The sequence below is a fragment of the Tachypleus tridentatus genome, chromosome 9, assembly GCF_004210375.1.
Source record: "Tachypleus tridentatus isolate NWPU-2018 chromosome 9, ASM421037v1, whole genome shotgun sequence".
NCBI lineage: Eukaryota > Metazoa > Arthropoda > Merostomata > Xiphosura > Limulidae > Tachypleus > Tachypleus tridentatus.
In genome coordinates, this window is record NC_134833.1 from 29909045 (window position 1) to 29932418 (window position 23374).

A 23374-nucleotide genomic window follows, 5' to 3' on the forward strand; every position below is an offset into this window, starting at 1 on the left:
GTCACAACCATCACAATTCCATACGGGACAAGAGGTCAATTTCTACGGTTATAACATAAACGGGATTAAATTAGGATTTCTAAAGATGCTAAGAGCATGAGGGGGAAGTCCCTGCTTCAGTCGTGGCTTACCAATTTCAGAAGTGTCTTATACTGTTGCAAGAGTGGGCCATCAGACGTGATTACCCTTCATGGTATTGCTCAAACAAATGATATATAGCTGCAGTTCCTCAGCCCTTTTACACCAGTGAAATCTGAGTTCGTTTTTGTTACGAACTCAAATCAATGTATCTGCATGCTCACGTTTAAAATTATTGTGACAAATTGAGAGAAGCATGGATTAGGCACTACCTGGTATGTGCTATTAGTTATATATTGATGTAAAATTGAAGTTTTCAGTAAATACCAAAACCTTACTCAACCTTTTTTGTCACTTTATGGGTAAGCTGATATTCACACTGATCTAACAACCAGTGATAAGCTGGAAATGAGTGAAGAGGTCATCTTCAACTTTCTCCTCACAGTATTGTATAATGAACAAAGATAATTATTTCAGATATGGATTCAAACATTATCATCTTAGGGATGGACCAACTGCACATTCACTTGTGTAACAAGTATAACTATACTTCTGCAACAAAACCATCCAATTCCATGCAGAAGAGATCAAGAACAATGGACTGTTTTAGAATGTTTACAGTTTTGAGACATTTGATCAGCAATGTTGCAATTAATTAAATGCAGAAGGAGTATACAGATCTAGATAATTATAAGTTTGATACACCTGAGTAGAGATATGTATTCTATAGTGGTTATAAAAGGATGAAATTCATGACTATTTCACTCATAAAAGGGTACAATTTTTTAGGTGATTATAGAATTTCACAATAAGAATGTGGTATATAAATATAACAGTGATTAGTTTGGGCATATTGAGAAAGTAACATGATACATTCTGTGCTAATGCAGGTAAATAAGATATCCAATTTGATTTCAAACTGGAACATTTATAAGTATGTGATTTTTCACTGAAAGGGTGTGTTCTGTGATGGGATTTAAACCCATGACATAAACTTATAGTTTCATGAAAATTGCATTTTGTTGTTGTTTACCTTGTACACATTGTAACATTCTCCAAATGTCACAGGGAGCAGATGTGTTTTTCATTACTCATTACTGTTTTCTGATTAGTCAGCTGTAGAGAAAATATAGAACATGAGAGTATTTGTTCTTAACCAGAACTGCTTCAGTAATAAAGTCATGACACACTTATGAAGTCTCATTAACGTCCTTTCTGAAGTATTTGATTTGCTAATCATGTGTGTACCATCTTCATTTGTCTCAATATAGTTTATTTAAATTAAACTTTATTTCAATTTATCTTCTTTCACTTCATTCTTATTTCAATACAGTGTATTTCATTTACCATAATGCAATAGTTCCCACTAAAGTTAATCAGTCAGCTTTTTATTCACTTTTTTTACTTCTGTAATATATTTTTTGCTTCAACTTTAAACTGTCTTTCTTCTTTTATTCCACCTACAAAAAAAAAAACATTAAATTTCTCCTCATGCATTTTAAGCCCATGTAAATCTTTAGTTATTGTAATGACCATAGAACTTTGAGCTAATCTACAAACTATCTCAAATAAACTAAAACAGTCAGAATAAAATAATGTTATCACATATAGATATAAGTAACAATGCACCTCATCATGTTTCAAATAGTTTATTATACTATAGACATATTTCTAAATAGTTTTCATTTCTACACTATACACAAGTTATCAATAAAATTTCAATTCAGACAAAATTAATTAATTTTAACAAAAATAATTTTCAAAGGATAAAATGTATTTAGTGTGTGTAACTTAAAACATAAGATTACTAGAATCATTTCTAATATCTTTAGTTGTATATCATCACAAAAAACATTATTTTGTCTTGCCCCTCATTATGTTCTCCAGAAAGTTTACTTTCATAAAAGATTACCTCTCATTCCATACGTAAGAAATTGCTTTCTGAAAGCTTCATCAAAATCTCATTTTATATAACTACAATCTTCAAATTCTAAAACTCTTAGATTTTTTAAGTATTAAAACTGGTAACAAATATTCTATTTAAATCTATTCTTAAATTAATTTATATATAAGTTGTAAAGTATTATTCCTTGATATCATGTTCAAAATTTATTTTATATTTCATGAGCTCCGAGTTCCTTACTTCAAATCCCATAGAAAAATAAAATTTTAAGATATTTTTATTACTCAAGTAAAACCACATAAAATGCAAAACAAATACTTAAATGATAGTCACAAAAACATTACACTAATCGTTTTAAAACATGTCTCATTTTAGATTTTTAAGTCGCACATCATTCTATATGTTATTTGTAATATTACTGGTAATTAAAAAAAACAACAAACTATAATATCCCACTTATCTTGTTTTCTCTGTGTAACATACTAAAATAGTTTTTAAATGTATAAGAAAAATGTGTTATTTCTAATTAATAAGTCTATATAACAGGTAAAATGTCTAATATTCTCCTATATGATTATAATTGAACAACAGTTTGTACCATAGTAATTTATCTTTTGGTATTAATACGTCCTTGAGTTACATTGTCAAAGTCATTTAATTTACTTCCTCTAGCCATAAGATGTTACAAAGATTGTAACAAGTTCTGTGTACAATAAAATTCTTGAAAAAAATTAAATCTACAAAAAAATGTATGAAGTAATGTAACATAGTGCATTCTAATGTATTTTATAAGTAATGTAACTTTTAAGTTCAGTAAAGGTATATTAAATTGGGTTAAATTCCAGCTGAATTAACCTCAAATCATCTAGATCTTGGAAAATTTTCTAATGTTTATAAGTAAGAACAGGTGTTATTCCATGTCAAATCATCTAGATCTTGGAAAATTTTCCAGGTGACCCCTTCAAAATGTCATGAAAAAATTCACATGTGCTCATCTACCCATATAATGAAATATTGCCAAATATTAATTCAATATCTCTAATAGTTTCTGATTTACAGCTCTGCAAAATTTAATTTATTTTTATTTTTGGGGAATTCATTTTCGGGCAACTTTGACTCCTTAAAGCTGCAAGAGTAATGGTGGTAGAAGGCTGAAATTTGCTACACTGACTGAATTAATCTCACAAAATTCAAAAATGGTCTCAAACCAAGTTTATCTCTCTTAGGATTTTCATAGTGAGGCTCTAAAATCACATGAAAACCCAAAATCGTAAAAAACATTGGTTTATTTAATAAGCTATAGCTTTAAGACTTAATAAGATACAAAGTTGAATTTTGTTTTCAAATTTCCTATAACATATCAGTTGATAAATCAGCAATTGTTGTAATTAAAAGTCTATTAGATCTCCTGTAAAAAAATGTAGTTGCATGCAACTTTTTATGATTTAGCTAAAAATAGCCCTACTTCAGGCCACAGTTTGACCATGTCACCAGTTATTCAGCCTTTTCAGATTTTTACCATATATTCTTACATCTCTGAATATGATCTACAAAAAAATCAAGATGGTGTTCAACCTACGTTTTGAGTTATATTCATTGATGCTTAAAAATTTGGTTTTAATATATGTAGGTAACTTGCCTTGAAGAGAAGTTAATGTTAATCACTTGTTTTGTTTTTTTGACACACATAAAGAAAGATCACACAAAAAGTAAATGTGATCTATTACTGTTTTAGTTAATAATCTGTCAAACAATATTTTACTAGTGAACAGATTAAAACAAACATATTTTTAAGCTATAAAATGTAAATAAACACCATAATAACACTATATATAAATGTAAAATATTTCTTGGTTACCGGACATGTTGTTACTTCTTAACAAAAACAGTATGTTTATTTACTTCAGACAAGTCTTTAAAATTTTTGGTTGCTGCTGACAAAGCCATTTATTTAATGTTATATCTTATAACAGTGGTTGGGTAACAATATTCAAAGTATTAAATACTACTTAAAGTAGTAATGTAAGAGGCATGATGTTGAACCAGGCTTCTTAAATAGAAATAGTTATAACAACACTAAAACAAATTAACACTTGATGCTCAATTAATCATCAATGGTTTATGATGAGAATGGTGATTTGATAATGTTGAAACATGTTTATCCTTTTTAAACTAATGTTGTTGTGTTCTTTCACTCATTGAAAAATTAATACACTTAATTTAAAGGCATCTTAATAAATTCACAAAATGTAATTTTTAGTTTCCTTAAAAAAATAACATTATATATTATTTTCTTGGCACTTGCGTATGATGTTAATATGAAGCAAATAATACGAAATGTTAAAATTCATAAACATTTCCAACATATGGACTTTAAATGCTTCAATGTTTACCATGCCATCACCAGGAAACATTTAGATTTTACATTTTAGAAATGTTTTTGTGTAATTTATTTACTCTTTTAATATGTATTATTTAAAGAGAGTTTTAAAGAAAATATAAGTATAATCAGTTATTTACAGAAAATATCTATTAAAAATACAAACACCTTTGAGTATCCTATATTTTGGTTGTACATGACATATTCACACGTTAATAATTATGTCAAGGACCAGTTTATAACTTTTCTTTTATTAAAAACTCAATTTTTTTTAAGCATCATTGTACACTTATCACCTAACACCCATTATGTTGTTCATAAACTGAGCAAATTTTGCTGGTTCTCCTCCAGGGAATGGAATCAACTGACTCTCATCCAAAGAAGCCAAAGTTTCTTTCAAAGTGCTATTAAAAAAAGAAAGGTGGTTATACTGAGATGATGAAATGTTAAGATTATTTGTAGTATCAATATACCACAGTTAATAGATGTAACATTGTAGTACCATTGATAAGAAGGGTCATAATGTATTCTCCACTTTTCTTGTTTTCTCTAACTACCACAGACACACTGGACATTTTGAAAGATTACAGTTCAATTCAAATCTGAAAATATGTTAAGACTAGTTTTCTTGATGAACTCTACTTGTAGTATCATTAAAACTTATAAATACGAATTTTTTTGCAGATCCAAAATAACATTGCTTTACCTACACTTGCAGTAGTACAAATGTCCATCTTGAAATAACTGATATGCTAGCTCCATCTGGTGATTTCCCATCAAAGTTTCATTAATTACCACAATTAGAGGTTTTCTGGCTCTCAATGTCTCTAGCACACTCCCAGCTCCTAAATTTAACAACAATACTTTTGGAGTAAAGAAATGCGTACACGTGTAAATGCCTAAATACACTTACTACACCTAAAAGTTACTACAAAATTACACTTGTATTTTTTGTTATATCAGTGAGTTAGAGGTTAAATTTAGGCATATGCACAATAATTCTTAATTTCATGAAATACAATTACTTACGTAATGTTTTTTGTGTGCAATATGTCATATATTCTAATACTAATTGATATATTGAGTGAAATAGTTTCTTAGGAAGTTACTTAAAAATTACATGAAATTATAATTTTAGTCATAAATTTTAGTATCAATTCTCAAGATTTATCTAGGTTCAGACTTTTCCTGCACTTTCTTTTCTACAGAAGACATGACTACTTTAATAGTTACTTTACAATGATTTATTTTGTTGAATTTCAAAAAAACAGTAAAAATTAAAGGTTAATATATACCACTGTTACATTATTATAGAAAAAAACAGAGAGAAAACATTACTGCTTCGATGTATTTTGTAAAATTCTATTACCCAATTTTTCATAAGAAAAAAAATAACTTCTAAAAAAAAGATTTAAGCAAATCTTGAAATTGCATTTAAGACTTTTAACACCCTTTAAAAATAAAATAATGTAAGTGTAATGTTGTCTTCTTATTATTGATAATTACTCTTCTGTTTACCATGAATGAGGTTATGTACAGTAAAAAAACATATTTGAACTATAAACAAGAAAACACATGAAAAACAAAGTAACACTCTGATGTAATTAAAGGCATGCACCAGTGACAAATAAAAGCTTAACAATTACTAGTGTACAGTCAAAGATCATATGAAGTAGAGTTTTACCAGATTTAATTTTTAATGCACTGTAGCTGTATTTCATTTTCATGGCATTTTCAATACTTTAGGCACAAAAATATTAAGACTCTTGATGAAAGTTTGTAGAATGGACAGCAACTGTCTGTTGTGGAGACACAAGTGTAGAGGACAATGTTTCGAAAGTCTTCCACCTTTTGTCTTCAAGTCTGTGTGTGTGTGTGTGTGTGTGTGTGTGTGTGTGTGTGTGTGTGTGTGTAGGTGCCGATGGTCTTTAATAGTGTTCTGGTGGATTGTGAAGAGTGTGTTATGATTGGTTGGATTATCACTATTTCTGATTGAAGGAGAGATTTCCTGTAGATTCAACCAATGGGAGCCACAGGTTACTCACCTACAATCTGGAATCTCTGTTAAGTATTAGTTTAATAGTGTTAATATAAAATTATCCTTTGATTTTTCTTGTCTTCCAGAATTTGTCTGTGTCAATGATTATAATTTTCTCTCACTTTATTCTATATCCAGTTGATGTGGCATGCTCTGTAATGGCTGAATTTTGTGTTTTTATGAGTCTTGTACTATCTTTATGTTCTTTTATTCTTGTCACGAGTTTTCTTTCCATTTCTCCAACGTATGTATTGTTGCAGGAACACAGAATTTCATGCACAATGTTTCTGAGATTCTCTTTGGAAGGTCGCTGTTTGCTTTTTACCAAAATGGACCTTAAGGCATTGTAGGATTTTCACTGGACTTTATGTTGAATTTTCTGGCTATGCGTTTGAGTTTTTTACTGAAATGTTGCAGGTATGGCAGGTAAATGGTGGTGACTTTCTGATCTTTTCTTTCTGTCGTGGTCTTCAAGGTGTTTTTGATGAAGAAGCAGGTGTAACCATTCTGTTTAAAACTCTCTATGATCTATTAGCATTGTGCTTCGATGGATGTCTTATCACAAATGTTTTCTGCTCTCTTGTTTAAGCATTGGATTATACCACACTTTATCAAGGGTGGATAACAGGATTGGAAGTGTAGGTATCTGTCCAAGTGGGCGAGTTTTCTGTATACAGTTGTGGTTATTTGTCTTGTTTGTTTGCTGATGAGTGTGTCAAGAAATGATAGACTGTTTTGTTCCTCTATTTTTATAGTGAAGTGAATTCTTTTGTCTACAGAATCGAAATGTTCTAAGAAGGCTGGTAAGTTTTCATGACCGTGGGGCCAAATAACGAAGGTATCGTCGACATACAACATACTGAGCTTCAACAACTTTTCTCTTAAAACATTAGAACACAAGATATCCTAAACTTCTATATTAAATGCTATACATCCAACCTAGAAAACATCAAGAAGAAACAAGTTCAAAAATTCAACAGACTGATCAAGACAGATAATCCCACATCTATAAACATAGTTCACAATTACAGTTCAAGAGTACTAAGTGCAACAGAAAATAAGATCCTTAACCTAGGTCTAAACTTTGCCATCCAACCCAACATAGTTTAAACTGTTGACATAGCTGCAACCTTAGAATCTGCTGCACAGCCTCCCAAACCTTATGGCTGAACAATTCTGACATCAAACTTGCACCATCCTCAGAAAGTACAAGAAACCAAAACCGCACATTGCTAAATACGAATGCAGCACACTGAACTGTCTAAAATGAGAAAACAACAACAAGATTCTACCAGCAGACAAAGGAAACAGTATAGTCATTCTTTTTGATTGATTGATTTAGTGTTTTATGGCACAAAGCAGCGAAGCTATCTGCGCCAAACATCCGGTGAAAATGTAAAAATAAAGTAAATGTAGTAAAAGACATAAATGGAAATGAAGATAAAACAAAAAAGTATAAAATCAATGTTGACACCTAGTCTACAATGTTAAGAGAGAAAGCAGAGTATAAGAAGTTGTAAGGTATTTACTCTAGCAAAATGGTAATGATCATTACCCGCCAGGAAGACTAACAGATAAGTTCAAGAACCACCGTCAGTCACCTGAAGTTGGCCTTTCCAGTCCTGGTTCCGGGTTATGTGTCATAGCAGCCAGTATCAAAATGTAAAAGAATAGAAGTTTTAAAAGACACATAGCAAAATCGCAATAATGAATAGCCAAATGTCCAGTAAAAAGATAAAAGTCAAGTAAATGGAGTAAAATTTGTAAAAGTAATTGAATATAAAAGCAAAACGGCAATTAAAACAGAAAATGGCGCAAAAACCAATGTTGACATCCAGTCAACAAAGTTGTAAAGGACTACCTGTAGCAGAATGGTAATGATCGCAACCCACCAAGAAGACTTACAGCTAAGTATAAAAAACACCGCCAGTCACCTGAAGTTGGTCTTTCCAGTCCTGGTTCCGGGTTATGAGTCAATATGGCCAGTACTAAAAGGTAAAGTAGTAAAAGTGTGAAATGATATGCAGCAAAAGTATAATAACAACTCGCCAGGACGACTAACGAGTAGTTCAAACGGATAGTTCAAACAGTAGCGTTAGTCACCTGAAGTTGGCCTTTCCAGTCCTGGTGTCGAGTTATTTAATGTTCTGGCCATTGTCCAATGTCAAATTGAATGAGAGAGATTAAAACTTTAAAAAAGAAACACAATTAAAAAGGTGTAATGAATAAATATGCAACACTTAAATGAGATTAAAAAGATTAATGGCCATTAAAAAATTAAAAACATAATCAAGGTGGACAGAGTCACCATCACCAATAACTCTGTCCAATGTTACAGATTGACCCTGGAAAAAAATATGTTTAAAATATTGCCGTCGTTGAGAATTGTAACAATGGCAAGAAAGTAAAATGTGGCTGATAGTGGTTTGAGTGTTACACAAACTACACATTGGTGCATCAGTTCCAGATAAAAGAAAATGATGAGTTAAAAAACTGTGACCAATGCGTAGCCTAGTGAGAACAACTTCCTCCTTCCGAACTTTACGGAAGCTAGATGGCCAAAGTCCAATATAGGGTTTGATTTGAAAAAATTTGTTTTCGCGTTACTCACTCCAAGTGGACTGCCAGCTGGCACGGAGCCGAGCCTTGAAGACAAGACCATAGTCCATGTACGGAATAGGCATAGGGGTGATGGTGCTGGAGCAGACAGATTTAGCTGCCATGTCTACAAGCTTGTTCCCGCAAATACCAACATGGCCTGGTATCCAGAAAAACTGGATTGAAGTAGCTGTTAATGAGAAATGGGCCAGTCGGTTTTGAATATCAGCGAGAACAGGGTGTGAGCCAACGTGTAGCGATTCCAGGGCCAGTAGAGAACTAAGCGAATCAGTATAAATAGTGCAGTTGGAGTACTGCTCAGCTGCAATATGATCCAGGGCAAGAGATGTGGCATACAGTTCAGCAGTGAACACAGAAGCTGTAGAGGGGATTCTGCACGCAACTACAGAACCACAGCAAACCATAGCAGAGCTCACTGAATTACATGATTTGGAACCATCTGTATGAATGGGAACTGAATGATTGTTTGAAAGACATTCATTGAATAAAAGATGGTACTTCCAATCTGGAGTATCTGCCTTTTTTAGGTGACTGAAAGAAAAGTCACATTTGGGGGCTGTAATAAGCCATGGTGGGATGGGCCGACCTGTGGAATCTACAATGTTATCCAAGGACAGACCCAATTCATCCAATTGCGCCCGGATGCGAAGGCCAAACGGAGCAATGACAGATCGTCTGTTCTGAAAAAGTACTGTCCACCGAGGAAGGAAAACACATTCCCAGGTGGGATGTTTTGGTAAGGAAACGAAGTTTCGAAGTATATTGTAAAGATAGTTGCAAACGGCGAAGGTGTAGAGAAGGTTCATGAGATTCAATGTATACACTTTGAACTGGAGAGGTACGGAAAGCCCCAGTGCAGAGTCGAAGCCCTTGGTGATGAATCGGGTCCAGCATCTTTAAGGCCCAGGGTCTGGCAGAGCCATAGACCATTGATCCATAGTTGAGTTTCGATCGAATAAGAGCACGATATACCTTTAACATTGAACAGCGATCTGCCCCCCAACTGGTAGAAGAGAGGACACGGAGGATGTTCAGTGCTCTTGTGCATTTGACCCGAAGCTGCTTTAAGTGTGGTATAAAGGTCAGTTTACGATCAAAGATAAGCCCCAAGAACTTGGTCTCTGAAACCACTGGCAGCAACACTTCACCGATATGAAGTTCAGGATCAGGGTGAATACCCCGTCGACATCAAAAGTGCATGCATACGGTTTTAGAGAGAGAGAAATTAAAGCCGTTCGCCAGAGTCCACTTCCGTACACGATTGAGGGCAGTTTGTAGTTCCCGCTCAATATATCTCATGTTTGACGACTGACATGAGATGTGAAAGTAGTTGACATACAGCCCATTCGCAACAGGGAGAGGGAGTTGTTCAGTGATGGCATTTATCTTTATACTGAAAAGTGTGACACTCAATACACAGCCCTGAGGGACCCCAAGTTCCTGTACAAAAGAACGGGAAAGTGTCGAACCCACACGAACTTGGAATCTCCTGTCCATTAAAAAATTTTTAATAAACATGGGTAGATGGCCACGTAATCCATATGTATGGAGGTCTCGCAAAACGCCATACCTCCATGTTGTGTCGTAAGCCTTCTCTATGTCAAAGAATATTGATACAAGATGTTGGCGGTTGAGAAAGGCTTCTCTGATAGATGTTTCAAGACGGAATTAGGTGGTCTGTGGTGGAGTGCTGTCGACGGAACCCACACTGGGTGGGCGAGAGGAGGTTGTTTGATTCTAGGAACCAAACAAGACGAGCATTAACCATCCTTTCTAAGGTCTTACAGAGACAGCTCGTCAAAGCAATTGAACAGTAGTTTGAAGGAATCTTGGGATCTTTCCCTGGCTTTGAGAAAGGTAAAATAATAGCCTGGCACCAGGCATCAGGAAAAACATTCTCCTGCCAGATCCGGTTGAAGACAATCAGAAGGACATCAAGAGAAGCAGGAGATAGATGGTGCAGCATGTCATAATGAATATCATCAGGTCCAACAGACGTACTGGCAGACCGATGAAGGGCCATTTTCAGTTCCACCAGGGTAAAGGGACAATTATAGTCAAAGAAACAGTCAGTTCGAAAGGAAAGAGGTGACTGCTCTGCCCGAGTCTTGATGGCCAGGAAGGTGGAGGAACAAGCAGAAGTGCTAGATACCCAGCAAAAGCTTTCACCTAGAGTGTCAGCGATGCTCCGGACATCAGTCACCTCCTGACAATCAGAGAGTAAGATCGAGAGGGGGACAAAATTGTAGTGCCCATTAACCTTTCGAATCCTGTCTCATATGATCTTGGAAGTGGTGGTAGAAGATATGCTAGTTGTGAACTTAATCCAAGATTCCTTCTGGCTTTGACGTCTTACCCACCTAGCATGTGCACAGGCCCGTTGGAAAGCAACACTGTTTGAAAGTGTGGGATATCTACGAAAAGTATCTCAGGCCCGTTTTTGAGCCTTCCGTGCTAAGTGGCAAGCAGGATTCCACCACGGACGAGGATATTGTGGAAACGTGTCAAGGTTTTAGGAATACACTGAGCAGCTGCTTGTATAATACAGTCAGTTACCGCTGCTACACAGTCGTCTATTGATGGCTGATTTACAATGGCAAGATCAAGTTCTGCGAGAGCAGTGAAAGAGGACCAGTCTGCCTGATTTAGCTTCCACCGGGGCACGCGGGTAGGGTGGCATCGACCATGGCCAGTCTCCCTCAAAAGGATCGGAAAATGATCACTGCCTAGTGGATTACTGTCAACCCTCCATGAAAAATGGGAAAATAATGAAGGGGAGCAAACCGAGAGATCAATAGCAGTAAAGGACTGACTAGGTGCATGAAAGTAAGTGGAAGTACCAGTATTGAAAAGAGAAAGATTGTGATCAGAGAGCATCCGCTCTACAGATCGACCCCTCCCATCAATAACAGCACTTCCCCAGAAGGGATGATGTCCATTAAAATCCCCCAGGATTAGAAATGGAGACGGCAACTGTTCAACGAGAGCATCAAGGTCTGATTGATCATATGTCTCTCCATGGGACAGGTACAGAGAACAAACAGTGATGGTATGACTTAAGGAAACACGGATGGCTACGGCCTCCAAGGGTGTGTTGAGTGACAAAGACAGGGTGGGCACATGCTGATCAACCACCAGTGCCACCCCTCCATGTACTCGACCATCACACAACCTGTCATTTCTGTACAAAGAAAACTGCCGAATGGAGACTGTATCAGCAGATTTGAGAAATGTTTCTTGTAAAGAAAGACAAACAGGATGGTAGGAAGCAATCAGCGTTTTGATATCATCCAGATTAGAACGTAAAGCTCGACAGTTCCATTGTATCAAGGTGGGCATTTTTAAGAACGTGTAGGTGAAGTGGCTGGGAAACCCTTCGGTTTACGACCATGTCTTTTTTCTTTACTGTCTTTAGTCGGAGGAGGTCTATCAACTTCTATGGATCCTGCCCTGGGTCGAGTAGGCAGGTTTTTGTTATGGGAAGGGGAATCCAGTAACTGAGGACACGAACGAATAATTGTTTTGTCTCTTGTGGTGGGAGAAAAAGATGTATCAGAAGAAATGCCTGTATTTGAAACTGAAGGACATGGATCTTGAGGTTTGTTGGAAGGTATGGGAGGAACATAGATGGGTGTGGAAGTCGATTCATCAACCTTTTTAACCATGGAGGTCAAAAGGCTTTTCATTTGTTTTGAAAACGATTCTCTTGGAGGCACAGAGAGATCTGTCTGCACTCCCACTGTAGTTGTGGAATGAAGTGCAGCAGCATATGTCCGAGATGGAGTGGTGGACAGCAATTTCCGAGCCTCAGGATAATTAATGTTATGTATCATTTTCAAACGCTGCACCTCTTTTTCCTCCAACCATTTTAAGCAAGAATGAAAGTAAGAGGGGTGAGAACCATTGCAGTTGATGCAATGTGGGTTCATGTCACAGTCATAGGCATCGTGGTCCTTGCCTCCACAATGAGCACATGTCAGGGAACCACGACATGATGTCTTTGAGTGGCCGAATCTCTTACATTGGGAACATCAGAGAGGGTTTGGAATGTATGGCCGTACCCTGCAAATGAGATAACCTGCCTTGATGGTGGCAGGTGCACGTGGTGAAGTAAATGTTAAGACGAGGGTATTTGTTGGCAGTGTAACTCCATCTTTGCGAGTGGAGATGCGCCTCACTGCAGAAACTCCTTGGGTAGAGAGACCAGCGAGAATCTCTGACTCGGGAACGTTCTTCAAATCCTTTTCAACAATAACTCCTCGTGAAGAATTCAAAGTAGCATGAGGTGTAACCTCAATAGGTATATCCCCAATTGCCTTTGAATTCAAGAGGAGTTCACTGTGTTGGGATGTGGATGTTTCAACCAATATGTCACCAGATCGAAGCTTCTTTACTAACTTTGGAGAGCCAGCAAGTCCCTCTAGTCCCTTCTGAATAAAAAAAGGGGACATTTGCCCTAAAGGTTTTTTCGAAAGAGAATGTAATATAAGAAAATGAGGTGCGTGTGTTACTGATGTTAAAGATTGCTGTTCAAAGTCTTCAAGACGTGGTCGCTTACCCATTGACTATTTTGTCACAATTTTATTTAGATTTTTTGGAGGATCCATAGAAAAAAGGAAAGATTTCGGTACCCACTGACCCCACCCACCATGGAGCCCTACAAGGGGACGCACTACAAAGTCATGCAAGGACAATGCAGCAACTCCAGGGTTTTCGTGAGCACTATACCCAAACACCAGCATCAGGTACAATGTCCACAACACCCGTTGAGAACTTCCAACACTGGTACTTGGTTGACTCTAGCCCAAGTGGACTAGCCAATTGACCCAAGGGGGGCCACCCAAAGCCGCACGTCTACAGGAATTCGAGGCCAAAGTGGTGTGTTAGGGTTGGACCCCTCAACCACCAGGATCCTCTCCTACCCTTCACGGGTCGCCACGCACGGCAAACACGTGGGTGGATGTTTAGATCCCAGAGAAGGTAACCAGACAGAACAGAACCTTCCCTGGGAGGTCCCCTCACCACGTACAGGAATCCACACCGAGGGGTATAGTCATTCTAGATGTCAACTATTAGCACATGAAGATCAAACAGTTACTAGAAAAACACCAATATAAAAAGATCACCAATGATCCCACAGAAAAGACAGAGACTCACCAATAGAATGCTGAACAAACTAAAGAAACAAAACTTAATAAATGAAAAACTAGCCAAAGACTTAAGATCCAAGGAAAATTTCCCTCCTCGGTTCCACGGACTACCTAACCTAAAATACAAAAACCTAATATACCTCTAAGGTCTATCGTCAGTGCTCAAAACTCACCTTGCCATCAACTGGCTATTTTCCTAGTACCTATCTTATCTCCACTACAAGGAAACACTGAACATCACATTCAAAACTTGAAAGGTTTCATAGGACAACTCAGAAAGCTACACATCAAATTCCAGAATATTATGGTCAGTTTTTGATGTCACAGATCTATTTACCAATGTTCCAACCTCAGAAACCCTTCACATCACCAGAAAACGACTGTTGAATGACAATTCTCTACCACACAGAACAAATAGGAAAATAGACACCATAATGGAACTAACAACCATTTCCCTACAATCAACCTATCTCCTATACAACAAGGAATTCTACAAACAAACAAAGGGTCTAGCCATGGAATCACCATTCTCTCCAATCCTAGCAGACATTTTCATGGAAGACTTTGAAGAAATAGCCTTTTCATCTACACCTATAAAAACAAGTTTCTATAGACGTTATGCTGACGTCACCTTCTTTACTTAGCCCCATGATCATGGAAACTTACCAGCCTTCTTAGAACATCTCAATTCTGTAAACAAAATAATCCACTTCACTATGGAAATAGAGGAACAAAACAGTATTGTTTCTTGACATACTCATCAGCAAACAAACATGACAAATAACCACAACTGTTTTCACTTAACTCACCCACACAGACAGATACCTACACTTCCAGTCCTATCATCCAACCTTGATAAAAACATGGTATAATCCAATGCCTAAACAAGAGAGCAGAAAATATTTGCGATAAGACATCCATCAAAGTAGAATGTCAAAAGATCATAGGTAGTTTTAAACAGAATGGTTACACCTGCTCCTTCATCACAAACTCCTTGAAGACCACGACAGAAAGAAAAGATCAGAAAGTCACCACCATTTACCTACCATACCTACAATACATACAACATTTACCTACCATACCTACAACATTTCAGTGGAAAACTCAAATGCATAGCCAAAAAATTCAACATAGAAGTCCAGTGGAAGTTCTACAATACCTTGAAGCCCATTCTGGTAAAAAACAAACAGCAATCTACCGAAGAGAATATAAAAAATGTCATCTATGAAATTCCGTGTTCCTGCAACGATACATACATTGGAAAAAGGGGAAAAAACTCACGACAAGAATAAAAGAACATTAAGATAGTACAAGATTCATAAAAACGCAAAATTCAGTCATTGCAGAACATACCACATCAACTGGTCACAGAATAAACTGGGAGAAAACTATAATCATCAACACAGATAAATTCTGGAAGACAAGAAAAATCAAAGGATAATTTTATATTAACACTATGAAACCTTCACTAAACAGAGATTCCAGATTAGAGATGAGTAACCTGTGGCTGTCATTGGTTAAATCTACAGGGAATCTCTCCTCCAATAAGAAACAGTGATAATCCAACCAATCATATCATGCTCTTCACAATCCATCAGGACACTATAAAAGACTGACAACACCTACACACACACTGACCTAAAGACGAAAGGCAAAAGACTTTTGAAACATCGTTCTCTACAGTTTGGTCTCTACAAGAGGCAGTTGTTATCTATTCTACAAACTTTCATCATGAATACTGTCCCTAAACAATCTATCAAAGAATTAAGGCTCTTATATTACGAAAATACATTAAAAAAAACACATCAAACAGATTTAATCTTATTGTTTAAAAAACATTATACATCTTCCACCCAGTTTTCACATTAATATCTGGTATAATAGAAGTTTTTAAGTACTCCCACCTGCATGACTTATAACCAAAGAAGCTTCTCGAATATCATTTTCTATTGATTCCTTGTACCTGTAATACTCAATAACTGGCTCTACACATGTGCCATCTTGAACAGGTTGAAAGTAACCCTTTCCAATCTGAATTAAAATCTTTTCATATCCTCTTTTGGAAAGAACCTGAAATACATTATTCAATGTTATTAATTCATAAAGAAATAAAATTTAAGGATTCTCATTTGATTTTTTTCATGAAAATTTTGTAATGCAACATTCTCAATTATTAATATTTATGTACTTAAGGCATTTCTTAAATTCCTACACCAGGAAGTTACTTTCTAATTCCTAATATAAAGAGACATACCATTAGGAATTAATTTTATATACTTCTCAATTTTTATTTCTGTAACAGCAGCTGTCAAAAAGTTTTATATTGTAGATAAACAATATGCTTTATAATTCTATAAACAGTATAACTGAACACAAAGTTACAAATTCCTGATTTCCATGTATGCTGTTCATAAATATAAACAAAAATGTATCTGAAAGATATTTATCCCAGCAATCAACTAACCTTATGAATCTCAAACTTTAACTGATCAGAAGATGTAAATTGAGAGTAACAAGTATTTTTATTTATTTCTGTTGATGTTTATGTTTCACACAATGTTGTAACCTACAGAATGCATAATTCTTATAATGATTCATGGCACGTGCATGTCTTACTGATGTCATGACAATACAAATTGCAACGTTAGGCATCTCTTACATGATGTCATTTTAGTGTCTACTGACTAAATGACAAACAACACACTACCATATAGTAGTGCATGTGGTTAAAATATATATGACCCTTTCAGTCAACCTTTGGCACCCTTTCAGAGAAATTATAATATTTTGGCAAGTAGCAATATCATGACAATACAATGAACTTTTGGTTGGTTTTACAACCCCCCAACACTTATAGCAAAGTTTATATGTCTCAAAACCACAAAGAACAAATTATCACCCATATAAATTTTGCAAAATGAAAAGGTAGTTAAATATAAATTTAAGTCGTCAATCTAAAAACAACAGTTATTTTTTTAAATTCAAAATTTGTATAAAGAGAAAACAGCAAGGTAGTAGTTGTCTTCAATTACAGTCAAATACACAACAACACATTACAAAATTCCATAAACTCTCACACTTCAAAACTTCTGTTCTACCAAAATATCAGTATTTATGTAACACAGCAAGCATCCCTTTTAACAGTTTCAGCCATACTCAAAGCCACTAGTATGCCAAATTAATTTGTTAGACTAAATAGTTGTTATAACTCTTATATACCATAAAGTGCATTCTCTCAATTTCCATGTCAGTAAATTTTCATAACATTGAAGAAAAAGAGTTTTTCAATTCCAAAACATGCTTTAAATAGTTATAAACAATCTCTGTTGTTATATGATTCAACTAGAAAAAAAGAACAGCATCCATTAAATTCACCCCTTATGAACCAAAAGAGCAAACCTAGTTAAACATAGTTTTTCATATTTATATAACAATGAAACACAGATTAAAAAAAATTCAAACTACAATAGATAAACACACACACACCATGCAATAAAGCATACGATTCTACACACTCGTAAAACTATCAGAAAATATCTTTGTCAAGAATGTTTGTAATTAAGCTTTAAAATGTAAACCTATTAACTGTCAAAATGTAAACCTATTAACTGTCAATTTCAAACTGGTATTTCCAACCTTTTAATTCAACTATTTAATTAAATAAACCACCCAAAAGAAGATTGCTCTAATTTCTAGCAATTTTGAATAACTGAATAAATGACCTCTGATCAGCTTGCAGTTCCAAGAAAACAAGCTCAAAACAAGGTTTCTCTTCACCCAATATATTTTTATACTAATTGTGAGTATTACTATTGTAGCCTGTCTCCGAATTCTTCCTACCATGCTGATGTCTATCCCACCAAAATATAGACACAGCTCTCCAATTCTCATACAAAGAATATTCACCAATTTTTTTTCATAGTTAAATACTCAGAGGAAAACTTTAAAGTTAAACTAACTTGAACTTACCTGCAAAATTTCTGGTGTAACAACTGTCTCAATTAACTGGTTGAAGGAAGTTGTACCAACTGTTACAAATACAGTTTTTTTGCATCTCATGTTGTTTCTTCATGTGTGCATATGTAATGATTCAAATCTCTCTAGTCTAAAAAGAGAATTACACAAGGTGTTTTTGAATCTCTGAAATAAACACACCAAAAACAGATATATGTGGTTAATTTTAGATCATTTGTTTTTACATTTAAAGAAAGAGAGCTTATTAAAATATATCTACAAAAAAAAAATATATAAATATATATTTATATATAAATATATATATAAATAAATATATAAAAAAAAATATTTTTTTTCAATAAAATATAACACGTGGACAAAAAAGGGACCACTTGGTTTCTTCAAGGCTGTCCTGGCACACCAATCTTTAACAAAAGTAAAAATTTAACCACAGCTACCATTTTTCAGGAAATCATCAATCCCCCTCTCAAATTCCTGTAAAGTTCTGGCCTCCACTACTTCTAATGACAATTCATTCCATAAATCAACCATCCTATAAGAAAAATAAATCGTCTTAACTAGACCCTCATATGCCTTTTTTGAAATCTTAAACTTGTGTTCTCTCACCCTATTATCTTCAGAATATGAAAAAATGCAATCAGATGCTTTTATCACATCACTTCCCCTAACAAGTTTCTAAAATGATATCATCTTGTACCTTCCTTTTCTAAAGGGAAAATAATTTAAATAGGTCTTAACTTACACTTTATTCAAGATAACACTCCCATCTCTAGAATCATTCTTGTAGCTTTCCTCTAAAAGTTTCTCAATAAGTCAATATCTTTTACTAGACAGAAAACCAAAACTGCAAGTGAAACCTACACAGTAATTTATATCCAAATGATTACATTTTTTGATATGTGATCGATATGTCTGTAAATATACAGCCTTACAAGCAGCAAAATAGCACTGCCTTGAATGACTTATCCAGCACTATCAAGATGCCTTTCTTCAGTCATAGTAGAGTCCTCACCTTATATTACATATGTGTTCCAAATTACAATGACTCAAATGCATTAGCCCCCAAATGGCTCAGCAGTATGTCTGCAGACTTACAATGATAAAAAGTGGGTTTCAATACCTGTTGTGGGCAAAGCACATATAGCCCATTGTGTAGCTTTGTGCTTAATTCTAAACAACATCAAATGCATTATCTTGTACTTATTGAAACTATTCCTTCATTTTACACATACAAGCCAAAACTGCATATTAAGAAAACTTTCAAACATTTGAAAATGAGCAAATTAATTTTTTCTTTTGTTAAATGACAAAGTTTCATTCAGACTATTCTGGTCATCCCTTCACTCTCTGGCTTAATCAGTGAAACAAGCCCAGTTTAAGTTAAATAAAACATTTCTTTTGAGCATTTTTTACATATTACTTTATAAAGTAGCTTGGGGGGAAGAGTTGTTATTAATAGAGATAAAGTTACTATTAATATGCTTCATGAGTAAAAGCTTGACATTTGCTTTTACTTATTAAGTACACTGACAGGGATATAATTATTACAATACTAGAGTTTTTAATAAAATTAACTCGTGGGTATCTCTAGCACTGAGTTGTTGAGGTACTACAAAATGTTTTGGATCAAATGATAACTTGGACAGATTGGTATTTTTACATTATAAATAGGGTATGATGGAAGGTACTCAAATATCTGGAAAATTACCCTAATTATTTCAGTACAAGTAACTTGAATAGTGTACTTGAAGAAATATGTCTTGGCAGAGTGGTGGATAAGTCACTTAAGTCATCAAAGTTATGCCCTGTTGCTAGTAGTAAAGTTAAACAGAGTTTTAGGTTATACTTACATTACTATATACATACTGGTTACAGTTTAAATCATGTAACTACCTCTCACTACCAAAATTGCTAGTTAGCCCTACTTGTATCACTGAGTACAGTTCTGGTTATGGAAGAGAACTACCACTGTACTAGGTAACACCATGAACAAATACGTTAAAATCTATTAATTTATCTTCTCTTGAGGAAAGCATGTGTGTATTTTCTTATATGAAAGCCACATCATGCCATCTGATGAGTTCACTGATGGGAATGGAATGAGGAAAGAGAGGAAGATGTACTTTTACTGAACTTGAAAGTATTATACAAGGGTGGAAAGGATAATAGTCTCTTATTCTGCTGTATTCTAAAAGGCAAAAGAAGGAGAAGATACAAGTTTAAGATTTGGAAAACAACAACAACAGACCAGACGTCAATTAGAGCATTGTTATTTAATTACATTAACACTAATAGAATAGTTGGCTTATGAAATAAATTGTTATCAGCAGTAAAAGTTAATACTTCATAAGTCTAAGGTTCAAATTAAAAGACTTTTAAAAAATAAAGGGCTAATTTTAATTTGACTTACAATAATATCAAGAGTTGGGGTGGTAGACAATCATGAATTTGAAGGGTCAAATGGTCTCTTACCGCCTGGGTGATATAATTGATTTCAAAGGAATATGTAACACTAAGAATTATGCATAATAAATAGACATTTTATAAGGATCGACTTGCAAGTTTTGTTAATCCCTACTTTTTATATGCTACAATTACAAATATTTAACTTATGAAAGTAATAATCACGTCAGCTATACAATGTCACAATTGCAAATGTGTATATTAACCTACATCATTAGAGGGCGCGCCATGCATTCTTGAAAAAAGCAGCGAAATATCACAAATAAATTTTGACTGTCACATGTTTCAAACGATTTATTCTTAACACACTGTAAAAGAAATACCGAACTATTAACATAAATCATAAATGAAAGATACGTACATACTGAAAACTTTTTAAGCCTTAAATCACTTTCTTAGCTTTTAAATCACACACTCTCCGTCCTTAAAATTATATCTTGGTTGCAGAAACACCGCCCTACAGGCAGTTGTTTATACTAGTAATTACTAATTGTGGTATTTATACCTCATAGAAAAAATTTAGAAAACGTGAACATATTCTAAAATAGTTTTTTTCTGTAAGTTTACGGACTTACAACGCTAAATTAAGGTGTTCGATTGTCCTCGGCGGACTCAACAGATAGCCCGATGTGGCTTTGCTATAAGAACACACACATTATACATAACAAGTGTTTGGGTTGTGCTTATATAAACTGTAATGTTTTTATATGTTTAACATAGTACCCTCTATTAAGAAATAAATGTTTTTTAAACTCCTTTTTAATTTTTTTACACCAGTAAAGATGTAATTAAATCTTCACATACAGTTCTTGTGAATAGTCGTGTTCTGGTTGTGAGGAGAGTATTTTTATTTAAAACTGTTTTCTATGATAAGTAAATGGCTGTTGTGTGTGTGTGTGTTTTCTTATAGCAAAGCCACATCGAGTTATCTGCTGAGCCCACCGAGGGGAATCGAACCTCTGATTTTAGCGTTGTAAAAATGATTGTTGCACATACTGCGATTATTTTTCGAATTGTCTGAATATTAAATATCTACAGTGGGAAATGTTTTTCGTAAGATTAAACTAACTGGTGACACTTCTCTCATTTTCATATTATGAGTAAAATCTCACACTACAACACACCTGGTAGCAAAGGATCATAGCACAGATAATGTGTAGCTTTGTGCTTAATTACTAACAAAAACACAAAATCGTAAAGAATAAAGACATTTTTATAGAATCGCATAATTATTAAAGCATGTCACATGAAAATATTTACAAAATTGTAATATGTAAATCAGAACATAACAGCTTAAAACATCAGATTTTGCGCAAAGGGCTAAAATTAAACAAAAGTCAAACATACAATTTAATATATCCCTTACTAACTTTCACATGAAGTTATTTTTTTTACTGTACTTTGTACAACTGCAACTCATTTAACGAAAAAGAATACTCACTCATCATTTCGTTTTCACATACTCTTCAGAATCGGCTTTCTTCATCGTTACGGTGCTAAGCTTACAACAGAATAATTAACATGAAAGAGACTTACAAACTAAAAATATTGCTTTTTTTCATGCAAAGATACACAATGAGCTAGCTGCACTATATCCACTAGGGGAAACGAATATCATTTTAGCACTATAAAACAATAAAGTAACTTCTGACTTCCTGTAGAACACATGCTGAAGTACTGCGTTAAAACATAATGTTTTTTTTTTTTTAACCCACACTCTTTTCAGTTCTTTAAAAACTTTTCGTCAGGTGAAATTACACCACCAGCTATAATTTCTTTTCTCTTTTTATATGTTGTTACATCCACACAAAATGATAAAGTAATTTATACAGGGTGTTTAAAATGTTTGCTACTTTCAAAGTTATTATATATATAAATGTATATATACATAGGAATTTTTAGTATGTGTGGCATTGATGCTACTTAGTTATTTTTATGAAATATTCAGTCGATAAGCTGTTAAGAATACTAAAAAAAATTAATAATATGGCCACAATTTCTTATATAAATACAGGATAGACCACTGTGTGAGTAAAAAAAACATGTAAAAAAACATTAAGTTGCATAAACAATCTACCACTATAAGAAGTATGGTTTCATTCTTTTGACTTGTCCTTGTCAAGGTACCTGAAGAGGTAAAAATTTACCAAAACCAGTGTAACTTAGTGAGAAATGGCAAATCGAATGACATGAACATTACATTTATTACGCATTCACAGGCTCAAAGGTTTGTTTGTTTGTTTTGGAATTTCGCACAAAGCTACTCGAGGGCTATCTGTGCTAGCCATCCCTAATTTAGCAGTGTAAGACTAGAGGGAAGGCAGCTAGTCATCACCACCCACCGCCAACTCTTGGGCTACTCTTTTACCAACGAATAGTGGAATTGACCGTCACATTATACACCCCCACGGCTGGGAGGGCGAGCATGTTTAGCGCGACGGGGGCGCGAACCCGCGACCCTCAGATTACGAGTCGCACGCCTTACACGCTAGGCCATGCCGGGCCGGCTCAAAGGATGTTACACAGTTTTTGTTTATTTTTTCTGGTAATGCAACACGAGCCATGAAAGAGCTTCACAGTCCAACATACTAAACACTGGTCATGCTAAGCTAAATGTAACAAAACTTTAGATTTTCACTGTACACCAATGCTAATCGATATGAAGATTAACCAAAAATTTAAGTGTTTTTCTTATATGTTTGAGTTTAAAGAAAAGAAATTTAAATATAAATATTTAAATAATTTCATATACAAAATATAGCTTTAAA

General features: G+C 34.6%; 1 protein-coding gene across 14 annotated transcripts; it reads right to left on the minus strand.

The window, feature by feature from the left end:
• Positions 1-1346: 1346 nt before the first annotated feature.
• On the minus strand, positions 1347-21099 carry Alg13 (Alg13 UDP-N-acetylglucosaminyltransferase subunit). Of its 14 annotated transcripts, none has more exons than XM_076453492.1 (6): positions 20968-21074; positions 18581-18675; positions 18138-18273; positions 16073-16238; positions 5068-5206; positions 4593-4765 (listed from the first exon to the last, which is right to left on the minus strand). In XM_076453492.1, exons 3-6 carry the CDS (start codon positions 18225-18227, stop codon positions 4654-4656), a joined length of 507 nt encoding a protein of 168 aa, XP_076309607.1. In that variant the 5' UTR covers positions 18228-18273; positions 18581-18675; positions 20968-21074; the 3' UTR covers positions 4593-4653. The 14 variants fall into 14 exon arrangements, with proteins under 14 accessions (XP_076309611.1, XP_076309612.1, XP_076309607.1 ...); XM_076453495.1 differs by lacking the exon at positions 20968-21074 and adding an exon at positions 20817-20941; XM_076453493.1 differs by lacking the exon at positions 20968-21074 and adding an exon at positions 20554-20810.
• Between the last annotated feature and the right edge of the window lie 2275 nt (positions 21100-23374).